We start from the raw sequence: 23,793 nt of genomic DNA on the forward strand, positions 1-23,793 counted from the left end.
TACAAATTTATAGTAATAATGAAGAATAATAGAAACTGACACAATTGTTCTATGTATGTATTAAACAAACATGCCAGTATGGAAAATGTAGCAAAAAATGCTTTTAGTAGTTATGGTTTTTTTTTTTTAACTTCAGATCTTTTTTTAGCTAATTTTAGAACAGTCGAAATCAAAACATTTTTGTGGGATTTTTTTCTTAATATTTTATCATGAGTATTTTCTTCATCAAAAGCTCTTTATAAATAATTCCATATGGCACTGTACTCTAATGTGAATGAACCATAATTTACTTTCCAGTAACCTTAACTTTTGATATTTAGATTGTTTTCAGTTTTTCAAGTTAAACGCATAACTTCATTGAATATCTTTGTTTATTCATATATTCATTCTAGGTTCTTTCTTTAAGATCATTTCCTATAGGTAGAATTACCTTGAGTCAAAGGGATGAACATTTTTCAAGTTCTTGTTACATAATATGAAATTATTGTCTGTCTTTCATTTGATTAACCTAGTAATCTGTTTGAGCACCTACTGTGCCAGGTATGGTGCTAGGAACTATATATACAGAGATAAATAAGATGCAGTTTGTGTCTTCGAGGATCTCTTACTTCAATGGAGATAGCTTCAAAAATAGCCATTGCCGGTGTTGAATTCTATTTTTAAATTTTGGCTTGTTTGATAGAGGGAAATAATGTGGTTGATTGCTAAGACCATTCAAAGATCTGTTGTAAAAGTTTATGAAATGAATTTCAATCATGAAATTAATTTACAAGTGAAATGTGTAATCTACTTTGGTTAGTGTTGTCCTATAAGAGAAGGTGTTTCTGACTATTGGGAAAGCAGTGGGTAAGTTCTGATTTCAAGTATGTGTTCATGTATATGTATACACAATTTTAAATAAATTGTGTATGTGTGTATGTATATGTATGTGTCTGGTTGGCTTTTTTGGCCCAATCAGTGCAGAATGTCAGTGATGGAGGAGGAAATAGTGTCAAGTTTTATCTTTATTAGTTGTATAAGTATAGTTTGCATGGCTTCATTTTACTCTGAAGTATAGTTTTTCATTATTTTGATTATGTTAGAATTACAAGGAGTTAAGATGCTCTCACATTTATTTTCCTTCTTTAGGGATTTATTTTCTTCTTTCCTTGGCTCTGAAAGAAACGGAAGATATTAGGAAGAAACTTAGTTCTTATAGAATGTACAATTTAAGGTCCCGATTGTTTTGGGAGAATCAGATGGGAACTGTAAATGAAACTCAGATGCAAGTACCATGCATTTTAAGCTGTAGAGTCCAGTTTTGTCAAGAAATCTGAAATTGCATCTTTCTGATCTTTCTTTTTGTTTTCCATTTATTTTCCATATCCTATTTTCTCTATTCCATTCCAACAAGATGTAAGGGAAATCCTTTTGGGGCAACTTCATTTTATGTCATTCTTAAAACTGAGAAATGCTCTGGAACTTCTGTCCTAACTCCTTACACTTTTGCCTTTTTCTCTCCTCCTGTTATCATTTTTTCTGTATATCATTCCCTGAATAGAAGCTGGTTTAAAGCGTATGTGTGGAGTTGAATGGGAGAGCTGAGTTTGAAGGAAGTACAATTTAGGCTTAGTCATAGTGGGGGAAATATTATTGAAATGGTTCTTTTTTTGATCCTTTGTTTTCAAGCAGTGATATTGTGTCTCCTTACATGTAATCAGTTCTTCTTTATCTAATATCACTTGAAAATGAATGATGGTTAAATGGATTAAATTAGTTGTTGAAAGGGTCAGAATGTAGTTATTACTCTGTCCTGTTTACACTTTTTTCCCTTTCTTAGGTTAACAAATATTTTGTCCTAAATGAATCAAAATAGTCTGTTTTTTATTCTTTCTGCATCATCTTCTTGTTCTTCTTATTTTCTCCAATATCAGGGTTTTGGAAAAGGAGATATATAACTATTATTATTTTAAAGTAAATTCTTACATTGAACTCACCAGTTGACTCTTCCAGACCTGACTAGATGTAATTCTTCTATCTAAAAATGTCTCCAGCAATAAAAATAGAGTTGAGGTTGTAATGATATTTGAGGATGGTGGATTTTTCTGTTTGTTTTGTTTTAACCACAACTTTCCAAAACAAAGGGTTAAGATTTAAGATTCTTTTCGTTTGTAGTCAATGAGAATCTTATTGGAGCTACTCTCAAATTGTAAAATAATAATAATAAAGAATTTCTGGGACTTAGTTTTTGGCCAGCTTAACAATGGTAAGCTTGAGTTTAATGTAAAGTATAGAGATATAGGTCATTATCTAAATAGGGATTTTGGAGAATTGTTAACGGAAGTGAGAAAATACAGTTGTGAAACCAGTAAGAGAAAAAAGTGTTTAAAGAATATCTAGAAATCTGTGGGTATCTTGATTTATTAGGTGAGCAAAATGAAGAAATTTGCCATTTTCCATGGAATATATAGTGGTATTTTGTGTATTTCGGTATCTAGCTCATGTTTCACTTTGACTTCTTTGCCAACTGAACGTGGATACTTTGTAGGAAAGTTTGCATCTTTTGCATGAATCTGGTTTTACTTTCCTATTTTAAATTTGGACCTCAAATTTAGTGTAATTCAATGTATTATACTGAAATTTATTCAAATCTACAGGAGTCCATTTGGAATTAATTTATAATTTTGACTTTAAACTTTTAAAGTTTTATATATGTGTACATATCCTCATGCATGTATGCCTACATTTATAATTTTACTTCTTTTCATGGCATTTGGAAGCCCTAGAGAAATTCCTGATTTTTTTCCTTCCCATGTGCCATTTTTTAGACTCAGTGGTATCTCTGAAGTTTGAAAGGACGTCCTATTCTGGAAATAAATTTAATTGTCATGATTAAGTATATATTTTATCAGCAGGTCAATAAAAGGAATGATTTTGTAGGTATTTAAGACAAAAGAGTCTCACCATGAGATACCTGGGGTTGCTGGAAACATTGGGAATCATTTTGGGGTGTTACAGTATCAGTCTTGATTATTCTTAAGTGTCATTTATGGGTGAATGCAATGGAAATTGACATGCTTATCAATTGCCAAGTATTCTCATCTTCTTAAATTCTCACTGCTTTTAAAAGTATGTCTGTCATCTTATTATAATGATGGTTACCATTTACTGAACGCATCTTATGTGGAGGCATTATACTAAGCACTGTGTGTACCCTACTCTAATCTTCTCAATTCCTTAAGATAGATGTTATCCCATTTTACAGACTGGAAGACAAAGAAGTTACTAACTTGTCCAAAGTCACACAGCTAGTAAGTACTGTCCATGCTCTTAAGGCAACAAAATGTATAGATAAATAAAAATTGCTAAAACAAACAAGCTCTTAGTCAACAGTAGATTTTTCCTTATATTAAACATAAAGTCTTACCCATAAACCAGCCACAGTCTTTTGGTAATTATGTTATCTGTATTTTGGAAAACAGTAATTATTTTAAGTTCCTACCAGCCAATGATCCCTTTATATTTAGGAAATTACATGGTTATAATGATATTTTTCTTAGTAACAGGATGCCCTTTTAGATGGGAAAACATTTTGGGTGTAAGCCGAAATCTACTTGCTTTATTTTAACATTTTAGAATAATTTAGATTTAAGCACTTAGGGTAAACTACCAAACACTTGATTTCTTAATAAAGAAGTAATACTAGTCTGACCCTCTGCCCCCTTTGTTAAAAGGTCTGTATCATTTCTTTTTAGCCTTTACAACATTTCTAATTCTTTGGTTATTATTAAGTACTCTAAAGAGTAATCTATTTTTTGTACACCCAGAGAATGTATATTAACTGAAGGAAAAGTAATTTGGCTTTTTAGACCGACACACTCTTTCCACCTTTTTTTTTTTTAATTATTTATTTTTGGCTGTGTTGGGTCTTCGTTTCTGTGCGAGGGCTTTCTCTAGTTGCGGCAAGCGGGGGCCGCTCCTCATTGCGGTGCGCTGGCCTCTCACTATCGCGGCCTCTCTTTTTGCGGAGCACAGGCTCCAGACGCGCAGGCTCAGTAGTTGTGGCTCACGGGCCTAGTTGCTCCACAGCATGTGAGATCCTCCCAGACCAGGGCTCGAACCCGTGTCCCCTGCATTGGCAGGCGGACTCTCAACCACTGCGCCACCAGGGAAGCCCCTCTTTCCACCTTTTTATTAAAGGTTTGAAAATTTTTTTTTTAGGCTTCATGATATTTCTAATTTTGTGGTTATTAAACAGTTTAAAGGGTAGTTGACTCATTTTTTCATATACAAAGTGACATACACATTAACTGTGAAGGAAAAGTAATTTGGCCTTCTGGGACCCAGGTATTTTGGTTTCTTTCTGAACTAGTTATAACTTTGAAGATAGAAAAATTTGAACTGTTGATTGTTTTGGGAATACAGCTAGAGATAGTAATAGGTTTGCCTCTATGAATTAGGTAGTTGACAGTTGATGGGTGGGTGGCTTTGTGTGAGATGAAAACACTGAAATTGGAGCCAGGAGTCATGGGTTCTGCCTCTGCTTTGAGAGTCACTAGTTATATGACTGTGGGCAAGTCAACTAAGTCCTTGTGCCTCTAAAAGACCCCGACACTGTTCTGATGCTCATGGGCTGTGTCCAAATGGCTCACCCTGTATTTTTTTTTTTTAACTCAAGAGGATTTAAGTCAGAATCAGAATGCTTAAAAATCTCAAAATGAATGTCTATACCTAATTCCTTTATGCAAAAAATATTTGTTAAACTCCTTAGAGTACTTTCTGAAGAGCAAATCATTTAATTCCTAGGGTTTTTGAAAAGCCTGTTCTGTTTTTTTCAAAACTGTAATGAAGAGATAGGTTATATTGCAGTGGTGTATGTGAAGTCAAATTATACCGTTGCAGACCCACGCAGTAAGCAGAGGGGGCACGGGTTCAGTGTTAATGTCCTGGCAGACAGTGATGTCATTAATAATTCTAATGAAATACATAACTTTTGACAACTTTGGATTCCTCTACCAGAACTGAAAAACTGAGGAAGTGAGTTCTTTATTCAGATGCTCTAGAAAGTGGGCTCTTTATTAAAATCTTCTGAAAGACTCAAGAATAAGCTGTAGATATTTGATCCTTTCCAGTTAGTATGGAAAGGAAATTGGCTATTTATTCTGAAGATTCTACTCACAGTTTAAATTTTCATATTTGAAAGCAAAGCTAACTTAGTTACTTCAGCAGCTAATATTATGACACTGTAAAAGTTGGTGAATTTGTCTTTAACATTTGTAATTCTAAGAGAAAGCCTAGGAATATTAAGATTCCATAGTAACGTTCTTCATATCAGTCTTTTCATCTCTTAAAATAATATCACTTGAAAGTCCTTTCCTGAAACTAACACAATATTGTAAAGCAATTATACTCCAATAAAGATGTTAAAAAAAAAAAAGAAAGTCCTTCCCTGAATTATCATATAAACTTTCATTGGAATTGAAAATATATGTGATGTACACAGTTATGTCTGTATTATGAATTAAATTATCTTTACAAATTGTACAGTTGGAAAAGATGTGTATATATTGTGTTCCTTTAGCTTTAGGAGGTAGAAATAAACATGACTAGAGTAAAAATTTAGAATTACTGGTTCTAATGTTTAACAACTCAACATATTCATTTACTTATGGAAAACAATACTTAGTATACTAGCAGTATGATAGTGGATAAAAGGTTTTTCTAAGAGCATTACAAGGTAGTTACAAGTAAGACAGTCATAATGTAGTAACGTACTGTCCTGTATTTGATATTGTAAAACAGTTGCCAAATAGAAACACATGCACACACACATGAACTTTGACGTATGGAACTCATTCAGGAGGGTGTGCTTTTGAACATATCCTTTCTTTTTTTCATTCCTTCCTCTTATATATGGAAAACATGATGAGCAAAAAGAGGGCTAAAATTACCCATAGATAATCTGATAATGTTTGGGCAAAAATTGTATCTTCATCTTTAAATAGAAATGATCATAATTTCTACCTTAGTACGATCATGGTGAGACTCTATAGCATCCACAGTTTAGAACATTTGGTATGTAATAGTAAGCACTCAATGCTAGCTATTATTATTGTTGACTGATGAACATATAAAGATACCTGTGTGAATGTATTTACTACAGCATAGTTTATAAATGTAGAAAACTAGAAACAAACTAAAGATGCCATAATATGTTTATGGTGCATCTATTTAAGGAATAATATGTTGTCGTGAAAAATAATGTAGATATATACTTATTGAGGTGGATAGATGCCCAAAATATATGGAAAGTGAAAGCAGCGTGAAGAATATGATTTTTTTTCCTTGTAAAAAATGTTAAAAATTTTAACAAATTGCTAAAGGTCAAGTATAGGCTGGTATGATACTATAAAATCCCTGTAAGCAGTGCCAAAGGGGAGCTCACATCCACTCTCCACAGACCTCACTGGGTGCCTATAAGCTTAAACTAGGGACAAGGCAAGAGAGAGGCCCAAGGTGCAGGCCTGGGGGGAGGAAGCAGCTTCTACTTTGGGAAGGGCCTGGATTCTTCTCCCCTATGGAATAAAACCTAACAATGCTGGGACAGAAAACCCTCCCTGGAGAAGGGAACAGACAAAACTACCCCTTCAGGGGAGGTATAGGAAACTCCTATGAGAGAAATCAATGGAGGAGGGAAGGATCCCATGGACAGCCTTGTCCTTGATATCCAGGTACAAACAACCTACTTATGATGGAGGCTGAACCATGTCAACAAAGAATGCCTTCACCTTCCCACCATTAGACCAGCCAGCACCAACAAACAAGTGTCAAATGTGTGGGGTAGGCCAAGAGCATGAAGAGACACCTTCTCTGAGGCATAGACTCAGAAAAATCCTAAAGCTATGAGTGGAACAAGAACGTTGAAAAAGAAAGCATTCAGCAACCCAGCTCCTACCCTAAGCACACAGTAATGCGAGGCAGATTTGAAGCTGGTAGATTACTGAAGATAACCATAGCAAAAACAAACCAAACAGCACAACTTCTAACTAGATTGACTCAACTCCACACACTAAAGCCCTAGCTGAAGAGGAGGCATGCCTATTCCCAGACATAAATACATTTGTCTCAGTCTCTCTGCTCCTACACAGGATGTGTGCCTTTTAAACAAAAATTATAAGATGAAGTAAACAAGAAAAATAACACACTGTCACAAGACAAAGGAATCAACAGAATCAAACTCAGATATGATCCAGGTGTTGGAACTGTCAGATGCAACTTAAAATAACTGTGATTAATATGTTAAAGGCTCAAGTAGAAAAGGTAGACAACAGATACCAACAGGTGGGGAATATCAACAGAGCTGGAAGCTCTAAGAAAGAATCGAATGGAAATCTAGTAATTAAAAACACAGTACCAGAGGTGAAGAATGCCTTTAATGGATTTGCCAGTAGACTTGCAAATGTTGAGGAAAGAATCAGGAAATGTGAAGATAAATTGCTAAAAATTTACCCAATCTGAATCACAAAAATAAAAAATCATGGGAAGCAACCCCACAAACCCCCCTAGATCACCCAAGAGCTGTGGGTCAATTTCAGATGATCTAATATGTGCAGGTAGAATCAGAAGGAAAAGAGAGAGACTTCCTTCGTGGTCCAGTGGTTAAGACTCCGTGCTCCCAGTGCAGGGGGCTCGGGTTCGATCCTTGGTCAGGGAACCAGATCCCACATGCTGCAACTAAAGATCCTGCATGCTGCAACTAAAGGATCCCGTGTGCCACAACTAAAGATCCCAATGCCTCAACGAAGATCCCACACGCAGGATCCCTTCGTTGCTACGAAGATACCATGTGCTGCAACTAAGACCTGGCGCAGCCAAATAAATAAATATTTTTTTAAAAAAAGAAGAAAAAAAAAAAAGAAAAAAAAGAAGAAAAAGGTTTTTAAAATGAATTCAATGGAACAAAAATATTTTTCAAAAATAAAGGAGAAATAAAGTCTTTTAGACAAACAAAAACTGAGAGAATTCATTACAAGCTTACCTGCATTACAACTTGAATCTACACAAAGAATTGGTGAGCGCTGGAAATGGAACAAGTGAAGGTACATATAAAATAAATTTTGTTTTTTAAATTGTTCTAAAGAATGATTAAGTGCTCATGGATAGACCATATTATGGATCAGAAAATCTTAAAAAAATTTTTTTAAATTTAAATTATACAAAGAATATTTTCTAACTATAATGGAATTAAATTAAGAATTAATAACAGTAAAAAGTATCTGGAAAATCCCCATATATTTAGAAATTAAACAATACACTTCTAAATAGCTTGTTGGATCAAAGAGGAAGTCTCAGAGAACATGAGAAAGCATTAAAAAAAATTTTTTTTAATTGAAGTATAGTTGATTTACAATGCTGTGTTAGTTTCTGGTGTACAGAAAAGTGATTCAGTTATATATATATATTCTTTTTCATATTCTTTTCCATTATGGTTTATTACAGGATATTGAATATAGTTCCCTGTGCTATACAGTAGGACATTGTGTTTTATCTATTTTTTATATAGTAGTTTGTATCTGCCAATTCTGAACTCCTAATTTATCCCTCCCCTAACCCCCTTTCCCCTTTGGTAACCATAAATTTGTCTTCTGGAAAACATTTTGAATTGAATGAAAAATTATTAAATATATCCAAATTTACAAGTTGCAGCTAAAGCAGGGATTAGAGAAAAATCTGTAACATTAAATGCTTATAGTAGAAAAGAAAAGGCAGGGGTTAGAGAAAAATCTATAGCACTAAATGCTTATAGTAGAAAAGAAAAAAGGCTTCAAGTCAGTGATCTAAGTTTTTACCTAAAGGTAGCAAAAAAAAAAAAAAAAAAGAGCAAATTATCTCTAAAGCACGCACAAGGAAGAAATAATTAAAAGTGAAAATCAGCGAAATTCGTTATTGTTCTAGAGGTCCTATAGCCAATGAAGTAAGGTGAGAAAAAGAAAGAAATGGCATATGGATTGGAAAGGAAGAAATACAGATGTCTGTATTCACAGAGAGCATGATTTTTTAATGTAAAAAAACTGTATATTAAAAAATGGGGGAAGGGGACTGTGTGTTAATGTCATAAAAGAAAAAGGCTGTTGGAAATGCTCCAGGTTAAAGGATACTGAAGAGACATGACAAAAAAATTCAATACCTGCTCCCAGATTAGATCCTGAGAGGAAATGCTACAAAGGACATGAATGGATCAACTGACAAAATTAAAATATGGATGGAAGGTTAGACAGAAGTCTAATGTGACATCCAACCTACACACATCCTAACACAGCCCATATCTATATGAAATTATGAAGGTGATAACTGCTGTTATAAAAGAATTTTCTTTTTTAATTAATTAATTATTTTTGGCTGCATTGGGTCTTCATTTCTGTGCACGGGCTTTCTCTAGTTGCAGTGAGTGGGGGCAACTCTTCTTTGCAGTGCACGGGCTTCTCATTGCAGTGGCTTCTCTTGTTGCAAAGCACGGGTTTTAGATGCGCGGGTTTCAGTAGTTGTGGCATGCGCGCTCAGTAGTTGTGGCTTGCAGGCTTAGTTGCTCCGCGGCATGTGAGATCTTCCCAGACCAGGGCTTGAATCTGTGTCTCCTGCATTGGCAGGCGGATTCTTAACCACTGCGCCACCAGGGAGGCCCCTGGTTCACGGATTCTTAACCACTGTGCCACCAGGGAAGTCCAAGAGAATTTTCTTAGTCTTAAGAAATACTGAAGTATTTAGGGGTAAAGGACCATGATATATATAACTTATCCTCAAATGGCTCAGGAAGAAAAAAAAAACAACTATGTAGAGAGACAGGAAGAGAGCAAGAGAGTGTAAGTACAGATGATAAAGCAAATCAGAATAAAATGTCATAGGTAAATCTAGGTGTTTCCTGTACTCTTTTTATTTTTGTAACTCTTTGTAATTTGAAATTTTTTTTTAAGTTTTAAAAAACATTCTTCAAAACTGGCAGAAGAAGAGAGCCATCATATTTGAAGTTAGAAATCACTTTTCTCCCAGTAAGCACTGTGAGGGATGAGGTAATGTCTGCCTCCAGAACAAAGACAAGTTTGCTTACTGCTTATTATAATACATCAGTTTCCCCAAGCCCAGTGTTCCTCTCCTATAATGCAGCCCATTGTGTGTGCAGCCATCCATCTGGGCCCTCTGTGTTGCCCTCATGTGAACTGACACATAGTGACGATCGTGCTCCTTGCTGGGCTATGAGTAAAGTCCTTTGTCTCTGACACAGCGTCTCATGTCTTCTGCCAGCACCTATGAACAAGTAACGGGATAACTTTTTAGATGGGAGGGGTAAAGTCAGATCCCAGACCTGATAGTCTAGTCCTCTGAACATGTCATCCTCATTCCTATTTTTGTCTTTTTTCTCACGCTGAATTCTTTGCTAGGAATACCTTTCCCATTTTGCCTGCCCAAACCTTATATGTTCTTTCAATGTATGCCTTTAGTTCTACTTCTGGTTTAGTAATCTCTCCTTCCCTAGATTCTTAGAAAATTTTTGTTTTCTCCACTACTCATTAGTCATCTCTTCCTCTCTTCCTTTACTCCATTTTCTTTCTCCATCCATTTTCCTTTTCCTCTTCCCCACTCTTCTGTCTTTCTCTTATTTAAATGTAATCAGATTGAATATGACAAACATGTTAGACTATGTGAGAGCAGACACTTTATTATATACACCTTTGTTCCCATATAGAGCAAAGTATAGGATTCATTTATGTATTTCTAATTGATTGATTCTTACTATGAGCAGCTAAACTGTTCACAAACATGTTTTTAAAACCCTTTATTTTAGGTTATTGTATTATCTTACATAGATCAGAAGTACTAAGTAGGATCATAGGATTTTCAGGGTTGAAAGAGTCTTAGAAATCATTCAAGGAAAACCCCTTTATTTTCCTAAAGAAAATAGGTCATGGTTAGTGAAATCCATTATCACTAAGCAAGGACTTATATCACTATTTTTTTTTTTTACTTCTTCTCACTATGGTTGTTAGTGATTATAATTTTATCATACTGCTTTAAACTCAGTTTCATGTGCTGGTGTTATTTATTGGAGGCGACAATTGTAAAATTATCATTTGGATTACCATTAATAAGTTAGTGTTTATTAGCATGTGCATTTTGTGGAAAACTCTTAGGTCAGGTTCACCTTTTGTGGTACAATAGTGTTCGAAAATGTGACTCCCAAAAATCTAATTTTAAGAGGATTACTCCTCTGCTCATTGGAATCTGGTCTAATAAATTAGTATTAAAATCTTTTTCTTGGCCACTTAGGCTGTACACCACAGTTATTAAGGTCATTGGATTCTAGAACTAGATTTCCTGTATTTGAATCCCAGCCCTGCCGCTTCCTGGCAGTGTGACCTGGGTTATGTTACTTAACCTCTCTGTGCTCTGATTTCTTATTTGTAAACTGGAGATAATTACAGTAACTATCTCATGGGTTACTGGGAGACCAAATGAATTAATACGTGTAAAGTGCTTAAAAGAGTGCCTGGCACAAAATAAGTGATACATATTTTAACCGTTTTTATTCTTTTACTAAAAGATGGCTAATAATCCATGATAGTTTCCATTTAACTTTTCAACCTAAGTAAGAGGATAGTTTATGCATGGCATCAGCTTCTGAGGGATTTGTTTCACTCCTCTATATTTTGAAGTTGTTTTTTTCCTTAGTGTTTATTACTGCTAAGGAATTCTTTTTACTAGTGCCTGTTACCATACAGTTTTCTTTTACACATAATTCTTTGTATGTTTTGTATGTGTTACGTGTTTTCTGTGTGTGTGTGTTCTTTTTTTTTAAAAACAGTTTGATGTAATAATTCCACTTTAGTGACTTTTAAATAATTCCATGAGTCTGCGCTATACAAATGAGGGTAGTCTAGATGTGCACTTAACAGAAGCTATGGAATATAACCTGATACTTTGGTGATATATTTCCACCTCACGTACCTTTAACTAATATTCATTTACGAACCTTTTCTAAATTATGATTGATTAAAAATATTAGGCCATATAAATCCAAGTATGACCATATGGTGCTTTTAAGAATAACTGATCTCCCAGTAACGTGGTCTCAGTAAAATGTTCTCTTTTTTAATTATGTAGTCCTCTTCGCCATCCTCATCACAGCCTCATTCTAGCCACTGCAGAGCGAAGGCCTCATCATGGTGTCACCATGCATCCCTGCCCTGGGCCAAACGTAACCATGTAGGCCCTGCAAAGGCTACCAGTCCATCTCTCCGTCTTCGTCGCTGGCGACCCTTCTTACGCCTACCATCTTTGGGTCTCCATTCTGTTGTAAGTGTAGTCAATCTTCCATCTCTTCTTCCAGTGACAGGGGCAGTCCATTTTTTCCCTTAAACTTCTTCAGTCTTCAAAGCGCTTTTCTCTTGGTTCATCAACCATTAGCTTTTTCTCCCCCAGTAAGACTGCAAGCATACCTCTATGTTTTGCAGTCCAGCTTGACTCTCACCAGTGCCTTGGTGAACATCCATCTTTCCACTCCATATAACACCAACAGGTGCCTGCCTTTTGATGAGTGCTGATCGACATTCATGATAATGTTTAAGTTCCTGTCAGTTGTTAAAGTGAATATGTATTCTCTTACCCTTCATCTTTCCAATTTCATTTAGTTGACTCAGGTCAACAAATGCTGTGTACTGTCTGAGTTCTTTGCCATCTCTTACTTTATTTTTTTTTCACGTTTCTGAACATGACTTTAGTCTCTTGTCATGCTTTGGGGTTATTTTACTTACTCTATCCTTAATCTAAGCCTTCATGGTGTAGGGTGTTTCATCTAAGCTATTTTATTCCCTGAGGTGGCTCAGGTACTTGGTTTAATCTTGATCCAATCTTCCCTGCCTATTCAGTTTCTAAAGATCTTTTCTCAAGTAGGAGGTGACGATTTTTCTCCTTGTGAATTGATATAGACTTCCCACAAATTTTATAATTTCTCCTTTTTAAGTTGATAATATTAGCAAACTGTTAAAAAGTACATTTGTTCTTGTAATTGTGCTAATTACCTAATTACCTTAAATGTTGAGGTTGATGATGGAATTCTAATAATTCTCATAATTGAAATAAGATGCAGGATGGCAACTATAGTTCTTTTCTTTCTGATGTTTTAGAAAATTAATGGTAATGAATATAGCTTGGCAGAGCCTACCTAGAAATGCTACATCTGAAAGATTTGGTGTATGCCACACATTTATAAGAAACTTGACACTTCAGTAAATCATCGTGACTTTTGAAGCCAGAGGAAGTCTGATTACACATACTTTCATGCTTAAAAAAATTAAAAGTTGGTGTCAGACATTCTTTCCTTCCCCTTATTTACTCTTCTAGAGCTATTCTCAAACTATGAGGTGGAGTCTTGGCACTTTTCCTTAAACATCTGCTTCCACCAAATATCAGTATAGTCATCAAAATAGGCTTTCGTCCACAAACTGGTATCAACAAACTGGTGTCTCTCTATTTCATTATCCTCATTGGGTCACAACATGCGTTTGTCATATTTATCCATCTGATATTTATTGCTTCCCTGCTGTGCCATACGCTGGCATAGTAGGAGATGCAAGTGAATTAGATGATCAGAGTAAAACCGTAATTTTCTAAATTCTGACTTGGGCACAGTTGAATCCAAATAGGAATAAATTCCTTTGTACTTAAAAAATATTCTCAATATAAGTGAACATGTCATACAAATTGGCATTCTCAGTTTTATGTTTTTATGTAATATTGGTCTTTTCCCCATGTTAATTCCATTGCTTTATAGCTTCATAAGTGTTTTCATAGCCTAGTGGTTAAGAACATGGATTCCAGAATGACATTGCCTGGATTTGAAACCAGATTCTATCACTTACTAGCTTTGTGACCCAGAGCATGTTACTTAACACTTCTGTGCCTCAATTTTCTTGAGAGTACAATGGGTATAACTATATTACCTACCTCATATGGTTTATATAACAATTAATTGGTCAATTCTTATAAAGCACTTAGAACAGTGCCTGGTATATATTTAGCGCCACAATTATAAATTAACTTTAAACTGTTTTTTATAATTTGAAATTTTTATTTAGCATTTAGTTAATTTCTATCTAATTGATTTGTCACATCGTTTTTTTAATCCTTCAAGGTAATAAGTATGTTCTAAATTAAGAAACTTTGTAAAAAATAAGATATAAAAATGTAGGTAAAAATTAATCTGTAGCTTCTGGTTTTTGCCTTTTGTTAGTTATTGGTCACTTTTTGAAACAGAAGACATACTGGAATTTGCTTTTTTTTTTTTTGCGGTACGCGGGCCTCTCACTGTTGTTGCCTCTCCTGTTGTGGAGCACAGGCTCCCGACGCGCAGGCACTGCGGCCATGGCTCACGAGCCCAGCCACTCTGCAGCATGTGGGACCTTCCTGGACCGGGGCATGAACCCGTGTCCCCTGCATCAGCAGGCGGACTCTCAACCACTGCGCCACCAGGGAAGCCCTGGAATTTGCTTTTTATGTATTGTTCTTGTTTTCAGTGGAATAATGTTTAAGCAATTGCATAATTATAGATTTCAGACTCTGACTAATTGAAGTTGACCAAAGGAAAAGGCTTGTAATAGGTGCTGAGGTCTTGTGGAAGGTTTAGAAATTTTGAGCATTTATAATAGTTTGAAGGATTTTCATGCCCTCTTTGGCGTTTTGTATTTTTAGTATGCACTTCTGGATAAAAGGTACAATGACTCACAATTTTGAGTCACTAGATTTAGTGACTTCTTACATTTGTAATAATGTAGTCTTAGTATTATAATAACACATAATGTTTATATGACACTTAACAGTTTACAAGTAGTTTCATGCATTTCGTTTAAACCTCAAAACAGATAAGAAACCCAGTGCTCACAGGGGTTGGGTACGTATTCAGGTCTCTGGTCTGGTTGTATTACTTTTATCTCTAGCATGGTTGTATTTACTGACAAAATGTAAAAACCAGAAGCTATTAGAGGTATTATTCTTAAGAAGAGATGGTGTTAAAATAAGTAATAATTTTAAAGACATAGTAGCTCAAAAGATTTTAAATATACTTTATATCCTATTGGAGAATTATCTTAAAATAAGTAAATCAAGCCCCTTTCCTAGTTGGATAAGGAATTTTTTGTAGTGTTCTTGTTATAGAATTGAATTTATAGTTTGTTGAATTGCCTAGATTTAACCTTGAAAAATTGGGTTCTCTCTGGTCATTGGGGAAATGGGGGTATTGGATTGAGTGATCACTAAAATCTTTGATTCTCTGACCAGTAAAATAAGGGAACTCGTTATCACTGTCTTTAAGTGTTTGAAGAAATATCATGTTCAAGAGGGATTAGACTTTTTTAAGATGATGGAAAATATTGGGAAACATTTTTTGCCTCAGTATGAGGGATAATTCTAACAAAACTGTCAAAATGGAATGGACTGCCTGAAAACCTAGTGGCAGTTCCCTGTTGTTTGCTGGGATACCACAAGATGGGGCTACAATAGACAGCAGTCTAGCATTGGAGCAACAGTCAAGCTACGTAACTGTGATTCCTACCAACGGTGAAATTCTTTAGTTCTAAGTTGAATTTAGGAAGAGCTAGTTTGCCACAGCAATTTATGTTGCGTTGTTGCCATTCGTAATTCGAGGGCAATAATCCCTGAAGAGTAATATGAGGTTAGATGAGTCACTATCTGTAAATGCTTTACAGGCATCCAGTAAATCCAAGATAGTAATGTTTGTTCTGTTCCTTTCAATTTCTGCATCTGAAAACTTCATATTACTTAAAACTTAAAATTATATAATTACTTGAGGGTGAAAAAATAGAAATTTTAGAGTTGATACTGTTGTGTTACTTACTGGATATTAAATAATATGAGATATAACTTGATTATGCCTCTTTAAAACTTTTGCCTCTAAAATCTGTACTTACATTTAACAGTGATTATATTTCATTTCAAACCATTTAGATTTGGTATATAGCTAACACATATTAGTGTTATCTGTGTAGTTACTATATATTGTAAACAGTGCCAGTTTATCATGTATTGACTTGCATAAGTTATTTGAATGTCTAAGAAATGTAGCACAAGTTGCTCATGCAAATTGAATTTGGCAAGCTAAAAAAACCTAGGTATAGTTTTAATATCAAATAGTTCACTGAGAAAACAAGAGAAAAATTGTAGGCTAAGTTAAATTTTACTTTAACTTGTTCAAGTTACTTTAACTTGTTCCCTTTTTCTCCTTTAATCTTTTGGGCTATTTTCCTGCTTCTCTTCGTTTTTTTTTTTTTTTTTGCGGTACGCGGGCTTCTCACTGCTGTGGCCTCTCCCGCTGCGGAGCACAGGCTCCGGACACGCAGGCTCAGCGGCCATGGCTCATGGGCCTAGCATGTGAGATCTTCCCGGACCAGGGCACGAACCCGCGTCCCCTGCATCAGCAGGCGGACTCTCAACCACTGCGCCACCAGGGAAGCCCTTCTCTTCATTTTTAAACCTTTTGAATCTAGGATGAATAAAAATACTTATTTTATTCTAAGTCTATATTGCATTTTTTAAAAAATGAGATTAAGGTTACATCATTAAGGGAAGAACTCACTTTCTTGATGTCCTAAAATGTAACTTGCAAAGAGTTTTTTTAAACTCTGTTTATGCTATTATTAAACTTCTAAAAACTTCATTATTTCAAATTTCAGAAATTATACAAATTAGTTCATGCATTCATTTCATTCAGCAAGTATACACTGTATACCTGCTATGTACCAGCTGTTGTGCTAGGTGCTGGGCTTCCAGAGTGAACAAAACTTTAGGTTAAAATCAATTGAGATTAAGAAAGGTGTGCCTTGAGTCAGTGTTTTCCTTGTTGATGGGCAAGCACATTTGTTATAAATGTAGGCATGTTCACTCTGTCCACTATATCAAAGATTAAGCCTTGAATTATATTGGATAAATATTTTTTCATGTCATTTGATATTATTTGTATGTGTTTACATGTAGTTGATTGATTTGTTTGACTACTAATATATATAATATGTATTTTCCCCTCCTATTCCAGGCACCAAATATAGATGAAAAAGTAGATCTTCATTTTATTGCATTAGTTCATGTAGATGGGCATCTCTATGAATTAGGTAAGAACTATTTTAATTTATCCTGGGGAAAGAAATAGTAAATGGGGAAATCTGTATTTATGATAAACATGACTGTTGATATTTATTGTGTTTACCTAAATTAATTGATTACCATATAACATTGAGTTGGCATAATGGAAGTTTTCCATTTAAAAATTTTTACTAGAAAAAATAAATATGTTTTTGATGTTCAAGTAACTTATAATTCAAGAATTCCTGCATACCACCTTTGCATTTTAGCAAAGCAGGAAAATGCTTTGCTAAATCATTTAGGAGACTCCTGTAAATCACTTCAGCAGTCTTTACTAAATTTTTGAGTTGGTTATCATCAACATCTTGGATGAACGATCTTGATCCTGAAACTAGTTTTAAAACATAGCGTATTATTCATAATGACTAGTTTTTGTATTCAATAATGAGTATTACTAGTTTTCAGGCTTTTGTACTATCCCTTTGTATCACATCTGATTTTTAAAAAGACTTTACAGGAGTCTGTGTTTTCTGGCAACAGTTCCCTAAGGCATGTGTCAAAGTAGCCATGATTAATTACTTGGTATTTTGGCCTCTTCCTGTACTTACCTTTTAAAAGTTTAACTATAGGTGGACTACTTTAGTTTGTATTTGGAGGAGAGGATATTTTCATTGATAATTAAAGGATAATTAGAGGATAATTTTAGAGGATGATAACTCGAGGATAGTTTTAATTGATTCATTCAGGCAGAAGAAACTTTTATGATTCTTTCAAAATTGGTAGATAGTACTTATGAGTCCTTTTTGTCTTTCTCTCTGAGACCTTCTTTGATTAAAAAAGGCCGAATAAAGAAACAAAAAAGTGAAATCCTTTTCAATTTCTAGATACCATGATTTTTAGTCCTCTTTCTTCTCATTTGCTGTAAATATTAACTTTTCACTTTCATTTTCCTTAAAGACTGAAGAGTTCCAAAAGGACTCTGATTGTGACTGTAAATGTGGTCCATAAAATTTAGATGGATTTTATATTTGGAATATGGCAACAGAATCATACACTTCATTAAAAAGAAGTGGCTCTATTAAAGGGGACAAGAAAAGGAATGTACATCCCTGTGGGTCATCTACAATAGTAGAGTGATTTGAGTAGGAATCAAATAGTTGTCATCGGAGTATATAACAGACCTGCAGAGCAATTTGGAGCATATGCTTTGCTAATTCAGTCTCTAGCATCTACATAAAGATAAAATGTAATAGGGATTGGGGATTTCAAATGTCTGATTGCTGGAAGCTAGTTTCTGCTCTGAATTCTGAATAATAAAGAGTAACTAGTAGAAGTGGAAGTAAAGAGTGTGCTGAGACTTACAGACACATTCTGTTGACTTCAAGAAAGTAGATTTAGGAAAGGCCAGAGGAGTGATAAATATCCATAACCAGAGACTATAAAAGTAATGGTGACTTTCAGAATGGGAGACTTCATAATAGAGCAAACAATAACATCTAAAAGATATTCAGAAGAAAAACATCTCTGATCATCTCATGGGAAGGAATGAGTTGTCTAAAAACCTCAGTTTGACTGATTAGCTAGCTTTCTGAGCTCAGAGACTAAAAGGGCAATAGAAGGAAAGATGTGTATCCGGGATAGGCTACATATGCAGAATGGTTCTTTTTTGTAGCATGCCAAGATCAGCACCAAAGTATTTTAAAATTGGTTTGAACTAAGAACATCAGAAAAGAAAGGCAGAACTACTGAGGTCTTCTTTGGTTCAAGTATTCTTTAGCAGGAAGAATGATCGATGTTGCTGATAGAGAATTAGAGCCCTTTGAGGATTACATTCTCTAAATGAGTTTAAAGAATTTCGGAGTTCTAAAGAATAGCTGGAATCTTTGAGATGTTAGAGAGGACAGGGATGAATGCAAGACAAATGAAGATGGGCAGCTGCTGACTCACTCAAGGGGAATTGGTGGTAGCCCTGACGCAAATTCCTAATAAAGTTAAAAGGAATGTTGAGCAAGAGGAGTATTGAGTTAGTGCATAGAAAACAGTGGGTAAGGGAGCAGCATATGGTTTTTAAGAAAAAAGTCATTTCTGGGCTTCCCTGATGGCACAGTGGTTGAGAGTCCACCTGCCAATGCAGGGGACACGGGTTCGTGCCCTGGTCCGGGAGGATCCCCCATGCCGCGGAGTGGCTTGGCCTGTGAGCCATGGCGCGTCCGGAGCCTGTGCTCCGCAGCGGGAGAGGCCACAACAGTGAGAGGCCTGCGTACCACAAAAAAAAAAAAAAAAAGTCATTTCTAAATATCCTTGTTTTAAAAAACAAGGCTATATAATTATAGACGTGGTGCAAGGTAATTTCTACAGGACAATTGTATAACAAAGGGTAGTGGTAGTCTTTAATGTATTCTTTCTACACCTAATTGTAAGGTTAGCTGAGGAAAGGGACTGAGTTATTCATCTTTCTATTCTCACCTCTTGTCCTTAGGGCTTCATGTAGTTCTTGGCATATGTCCTTTTGATGTGTCCCTGTCATTCTTTTGAGCACTTTCTAACTTTGTAGTAGAAAAACATTTCCTGGTTCATCCTTTGTTTTCCGCGCCCCAGCCCTGTGTTCAGCCACTTCTCCAAGGAGCCCTGGTTCCTTTTATTGGAAAATGATGATTAGAACCAAGACCTGGGTGCTAAGTGTATTCATTGCTATTAAGATATAATTACTTCTAGGCTTTCTCAGAGGACAGAGCTAGGAAATATTTGTCTGTATTATATACATAGACACATGTATGTGAATATCGATATACATGCACACACAATTACATCTGTTTTTCTATATATTAAAAAACATTTATTTACATCCACATTTATAATTCTAACCTAATAATATACAGTTTATTCTAGTGTTATCCATATTTGTGACTTCCTTTTCTGAACATGGGAAATCTAGCTCTCATTATCCTTCATTTCTTTTCCGATTTACGCATTCCCCTGGTATACAAACAAGCTCTTGACCACCCCAGCCCAAAGCTCTGTTCCAGACACACTGCTTCCCGCCCCGAGCTGGCCCACTGATCCTGGCCTGGTCCCAGACAAAGAGCAACAGCTCGCCAAAGTGTGTAGCTACCTTCTTCCTGGCATTGTGCAAACTCCACCTGCCTCAGCCTCCTTGAACTCTGCTCTTTCCCCTCAGTCTCCTAAGTGAGGCTGCTGTAGGCTGCTTGGGTTTTCCTTTCCGGCACTGGCAGATAAGTGGATATTACTGTTAGGCTTACTAACAATTCTGGGCTAACTGTTTCCCAGTCTATAAAACAATGGTTTCAGATATCTTGTCCAGGTCTTTAGTTGTTTCCGGTGGAAGGCCTAGTTCAGTACATTATTTCATTCTGGCTAGAGGTGGAAGTTACCTAATGTTATTCCTTGGCTTCCCACAATGAAGATAATCTAGCTTTCCTTTGTCACCCTCTTTACCTACCTCTCCCTCCCAATCACAAAATACATGGTTTACTTTTTCCTGTTCTTCCAGTGTTGTTATAGTTGTTTATATTCTTATGACTACAGAAATACTATTCTCAGATGAGCCATAGTCAATGTACTTTTCTTTTCAACTTTTTTATTTCTTCAGATTTCATAATTGTCCTGTTTTGCTTTTTGGTTTGGTTAATTTTCACTCATATTTTCTTTAAAAGTAGTATCTTTTAGTCCAGGTCTATCACTATGTATACATATTGATTCAAAACTTTTTATTATGTTTAGAAGCCATGAAATTACAGAGGGAGTTGTGTTTTATGGCTTGAACTTGATGTGCCACTTATAAAACATCTGAAATTATAGGCTTGTATAGAGAGTATCAGTTAACTTTGGGTTAGCAGGAGTTTATATAATTCTGGATTTTTTCGTTTTTCATAGTATTGAAAAAGTACTAGTTTATTCAAGGTGATACTGATTACTTTTGGTGATCAGTAAAATAATCCTAGGTGATTTAGATTGTTGCTCTGTACTCCTACCTTGGTACACAATTAGTAGTAGTAATATATAAACCTTGTAGTGGCTTCCTTTCATTGGTATAAACATGTCAGTCTTACTTAGGAGCCTTCATTAGAAGGCTTTAAAGTGAAGAAAGAAATTTTTTATATTTCTGATGGTCATAACTTTTGAAAAGCTGACATTAATTTTGCATATTCCTTTTAGGAAATTAAAGCCAATAGTATATATTTCTAATAATGTCTGTTTATGAAGATAATATAGGCTTTCAAACACGGAAACAAGGTTCTAAATAACTATTGGTGTTAAAAATATTCGTAAGTAGCATACTTAAAGTGTTTGTTTTAGGATATATTATTTTATCTTTTAACTTTTGCCTCACTGTGGGAAGAGGAAAATGGATGTTGAAAGTACATTATCCTGTCATTCTTAATTAAGGAGGACTAAAGAGATAGGATAACTAAATAGAATATGTGATTCTTGATTAGATCCCACATAAAACAAAACAACATGGATAAAGGATATTTCTGGGTGAATTGGAAAAATTTATACGTGAAATACATGTTGTTAATTGTTTATAGTATTAAAAAGAAGAAAAAAAGTACATTATCCTATACAAACAACTAACCATTCACCTGTTCATGTATTTTCCACAGATGGACGGAAACCATTTCCAATTAACCATGGGGAAACTAGTGATGAAACTTTATTAGAGGTAACAATAAAACTTGTTGGCCCACCTTCAGTGTCATTAATGTTCTTGTTATCTTTAAAACATCTCTAAAGATAACTGGTATAGGACTTCCCTGGCAGTCCAGTGGTTAAGACTCCACACTTCCACTGCAGGGGGCAAAGGTTTGATCCCTGGTCAGGGAATTAAGATCCTGCATGCCACATGGCATGGCAAAAATAAATAAAAGATAACTGGTATAACATTTTTCTGTATTTCTCCTTATCCTGGCTGTCTTGAGAAAATCCAAAAAGAAAAATTTGAACTAGCGTTAAAAATCTACAGCAAATAAAGAGGTTTGCAGAGCTCTTTGTGTGAACAAGTATCAAATTTGGAAAAAACAAGAATAGTATTGAAAGAGATGCACATCATATCCCATATTTCATTAAATCCAAGATACCATCATTTATATCTTGATCTTAGAGATTTTTAAATTTACAAACAAATTTTATGGCTTAGAATCAATAAAATATGTAATTTTCATGTTAAAAGTTTCTTAAAAGCATTTTAAGAAAGAACACTTAGCGGATCTTATACTTTCGTACTAATCAAATTAAACCACCAGCCATTCACTCTTCTAGTGTCCTTTAAGTTATTTTTTATTTGAGAAAAGAAGTCTGCAGTGTAAAATTAGTATGGATTAGGAAAACGTGAAACGTTTATTTATCAGTTTTAAGTAAAACACATTTTTAAATTGAAAGATTATGTATCTTTTTTCCCTGTAGGATGCCATAGAAGTTTGCAAGAAGTTTATGGAACGTGACCCTGATGAACTGAGATTCAATGCCATTGCTCTTTCTTCAGCTTAGCTTGTCCAGAATGGAAACACCAAATACTGTACTATTTGCAACAAAATTAAATTTCTTCTGCCATACACTAACTCAAAAATTTTGATATTTTCATTAACTTGACTGATTAAACTTTATGTGAACTAAGCTTTGGCTTAATCTGTGTTTTATATTATTTTTGCCTCAAATTAAAGCTGCAGTTCTTCCGTTTCTTTCTTATGAAGGATTTACCTTATTGGATGACTAGCTGTATCTTTCTTACTCTCTTTGAATTTCATGGGAGATTCTGTATTGGGACACTGGCACAATTTCCATCTGCATAGTATGAACATATATCATATATTTATTTAGCAAACATTTGGTTAGCATCTACTTTTAATGAGCTGAACACTGTTCTAGGCGCTGGAGTTACAGCAGTGAACACTGTGGGCAAGTTTCTTAGTCACGGAGCTTATGTTCTTGTGAGAATAGACAGATGATAAGCACATTAATAAGATACATACCAATAATGACTGCTATGCAGAAATTAAAGTTGGATTTGTGTTAGAGAGTGACTGAGTGGATACTTTAGATTTTTGTGGTTAGGGAAGGCTTCTGTGAGAGGTAACTTTGAAGTTGAGATCTGAATAGCGAAAAGTAGCCAGTCATAGAAATGGGAGAAGAGGGGAGAGTGGTGGGGAGAATAGAGGGAATAATTAATGCAGAGTCCCTAAAGTAGGCAAGTCTCACTGTGTTGTAGGACCAGAAAAAAAGGTTCATATGACCAGAGCGTTGAAAATAATGGGAAGATAACAAGAGATGAGGTCAGAGTAGGAGGGCTTAGTGATACAGGAATATGGGAAAAGGAATTTGGATTTATTGCAGGTGTGATGGTAAGCCATTGGAGTGTTTTAAGCAGGAGAGTGACCTGATTTGGTTTATAATTTTATATCACTGACTACTCTGTGGATAATATATTGGGGAGGGGGATAAGAATAGGGGTAGAGAGACGTGAGGAACCCACTGCTTTAGTTAAGAGACAGTGATGGCTAGGGTCTTAAAATTAGTAGTAATTTAGATTGAGGTATGTGAGTGAATTTGGGGTGTGTTTTGAAAAAGAAGGGGCTTCAGTTAAGTCTTAAAGGTGGAAGGCAGTGGAAAGGTGGAAGAGAATTTGAAGAGTTAACGTCAAAACACGGTTGG

The 23,793-nt window shown here is 35.2% G+C and overlaps 1 protein-coding gene across 1 annotated transcript in view; it reads left to right on the forward strand.

The window, feature by feature from the left end:
• UCHL3 (ubiquitin C-terminal hydrolase L3) overlaps positions 1-22,758 on the forward strand; it is a 43,960-nt gene extending 21,202 nt beyond the window's left edge. The window contains exons 7-9 of the mRNA XM_065896071.1: positions 17,078-17,153; positions 21,750-21,808; positions 22,549-22,758. Of these exons, the coding sequence (XP_065752143.1) occupies positions 17,078-17,153; positions 21,750-21,808; positions 22,549-22,632 (219 nt within the window). The 3' untranslated portion in view covers positions 22,633-22,758. The remainder of the gene's footprint in view (positions 1-17,077; positions 17,154-21,749; positions 21,809-22,548) is intronic.
• The last annotated feature ends 1,035 nt before the right edge of the window (positions 22,759-23,793 follow it).

The sequence above is a fragment of the Phocoena phocoena genome, chromosome 18 (genome assembly GCF_963924675.1).
Source record: "Phocoena phocoena chromosome 18, mPhoPho1.1, whole genome shotgun sequence".
Classification (NCBI taxonomy): domain Eukaryota; kingdom Metazoa; phylum Chordata; class Mammalia; order Artiodactyla; family Phocoenidae; genus Phocoena; species Phocoena phocoena.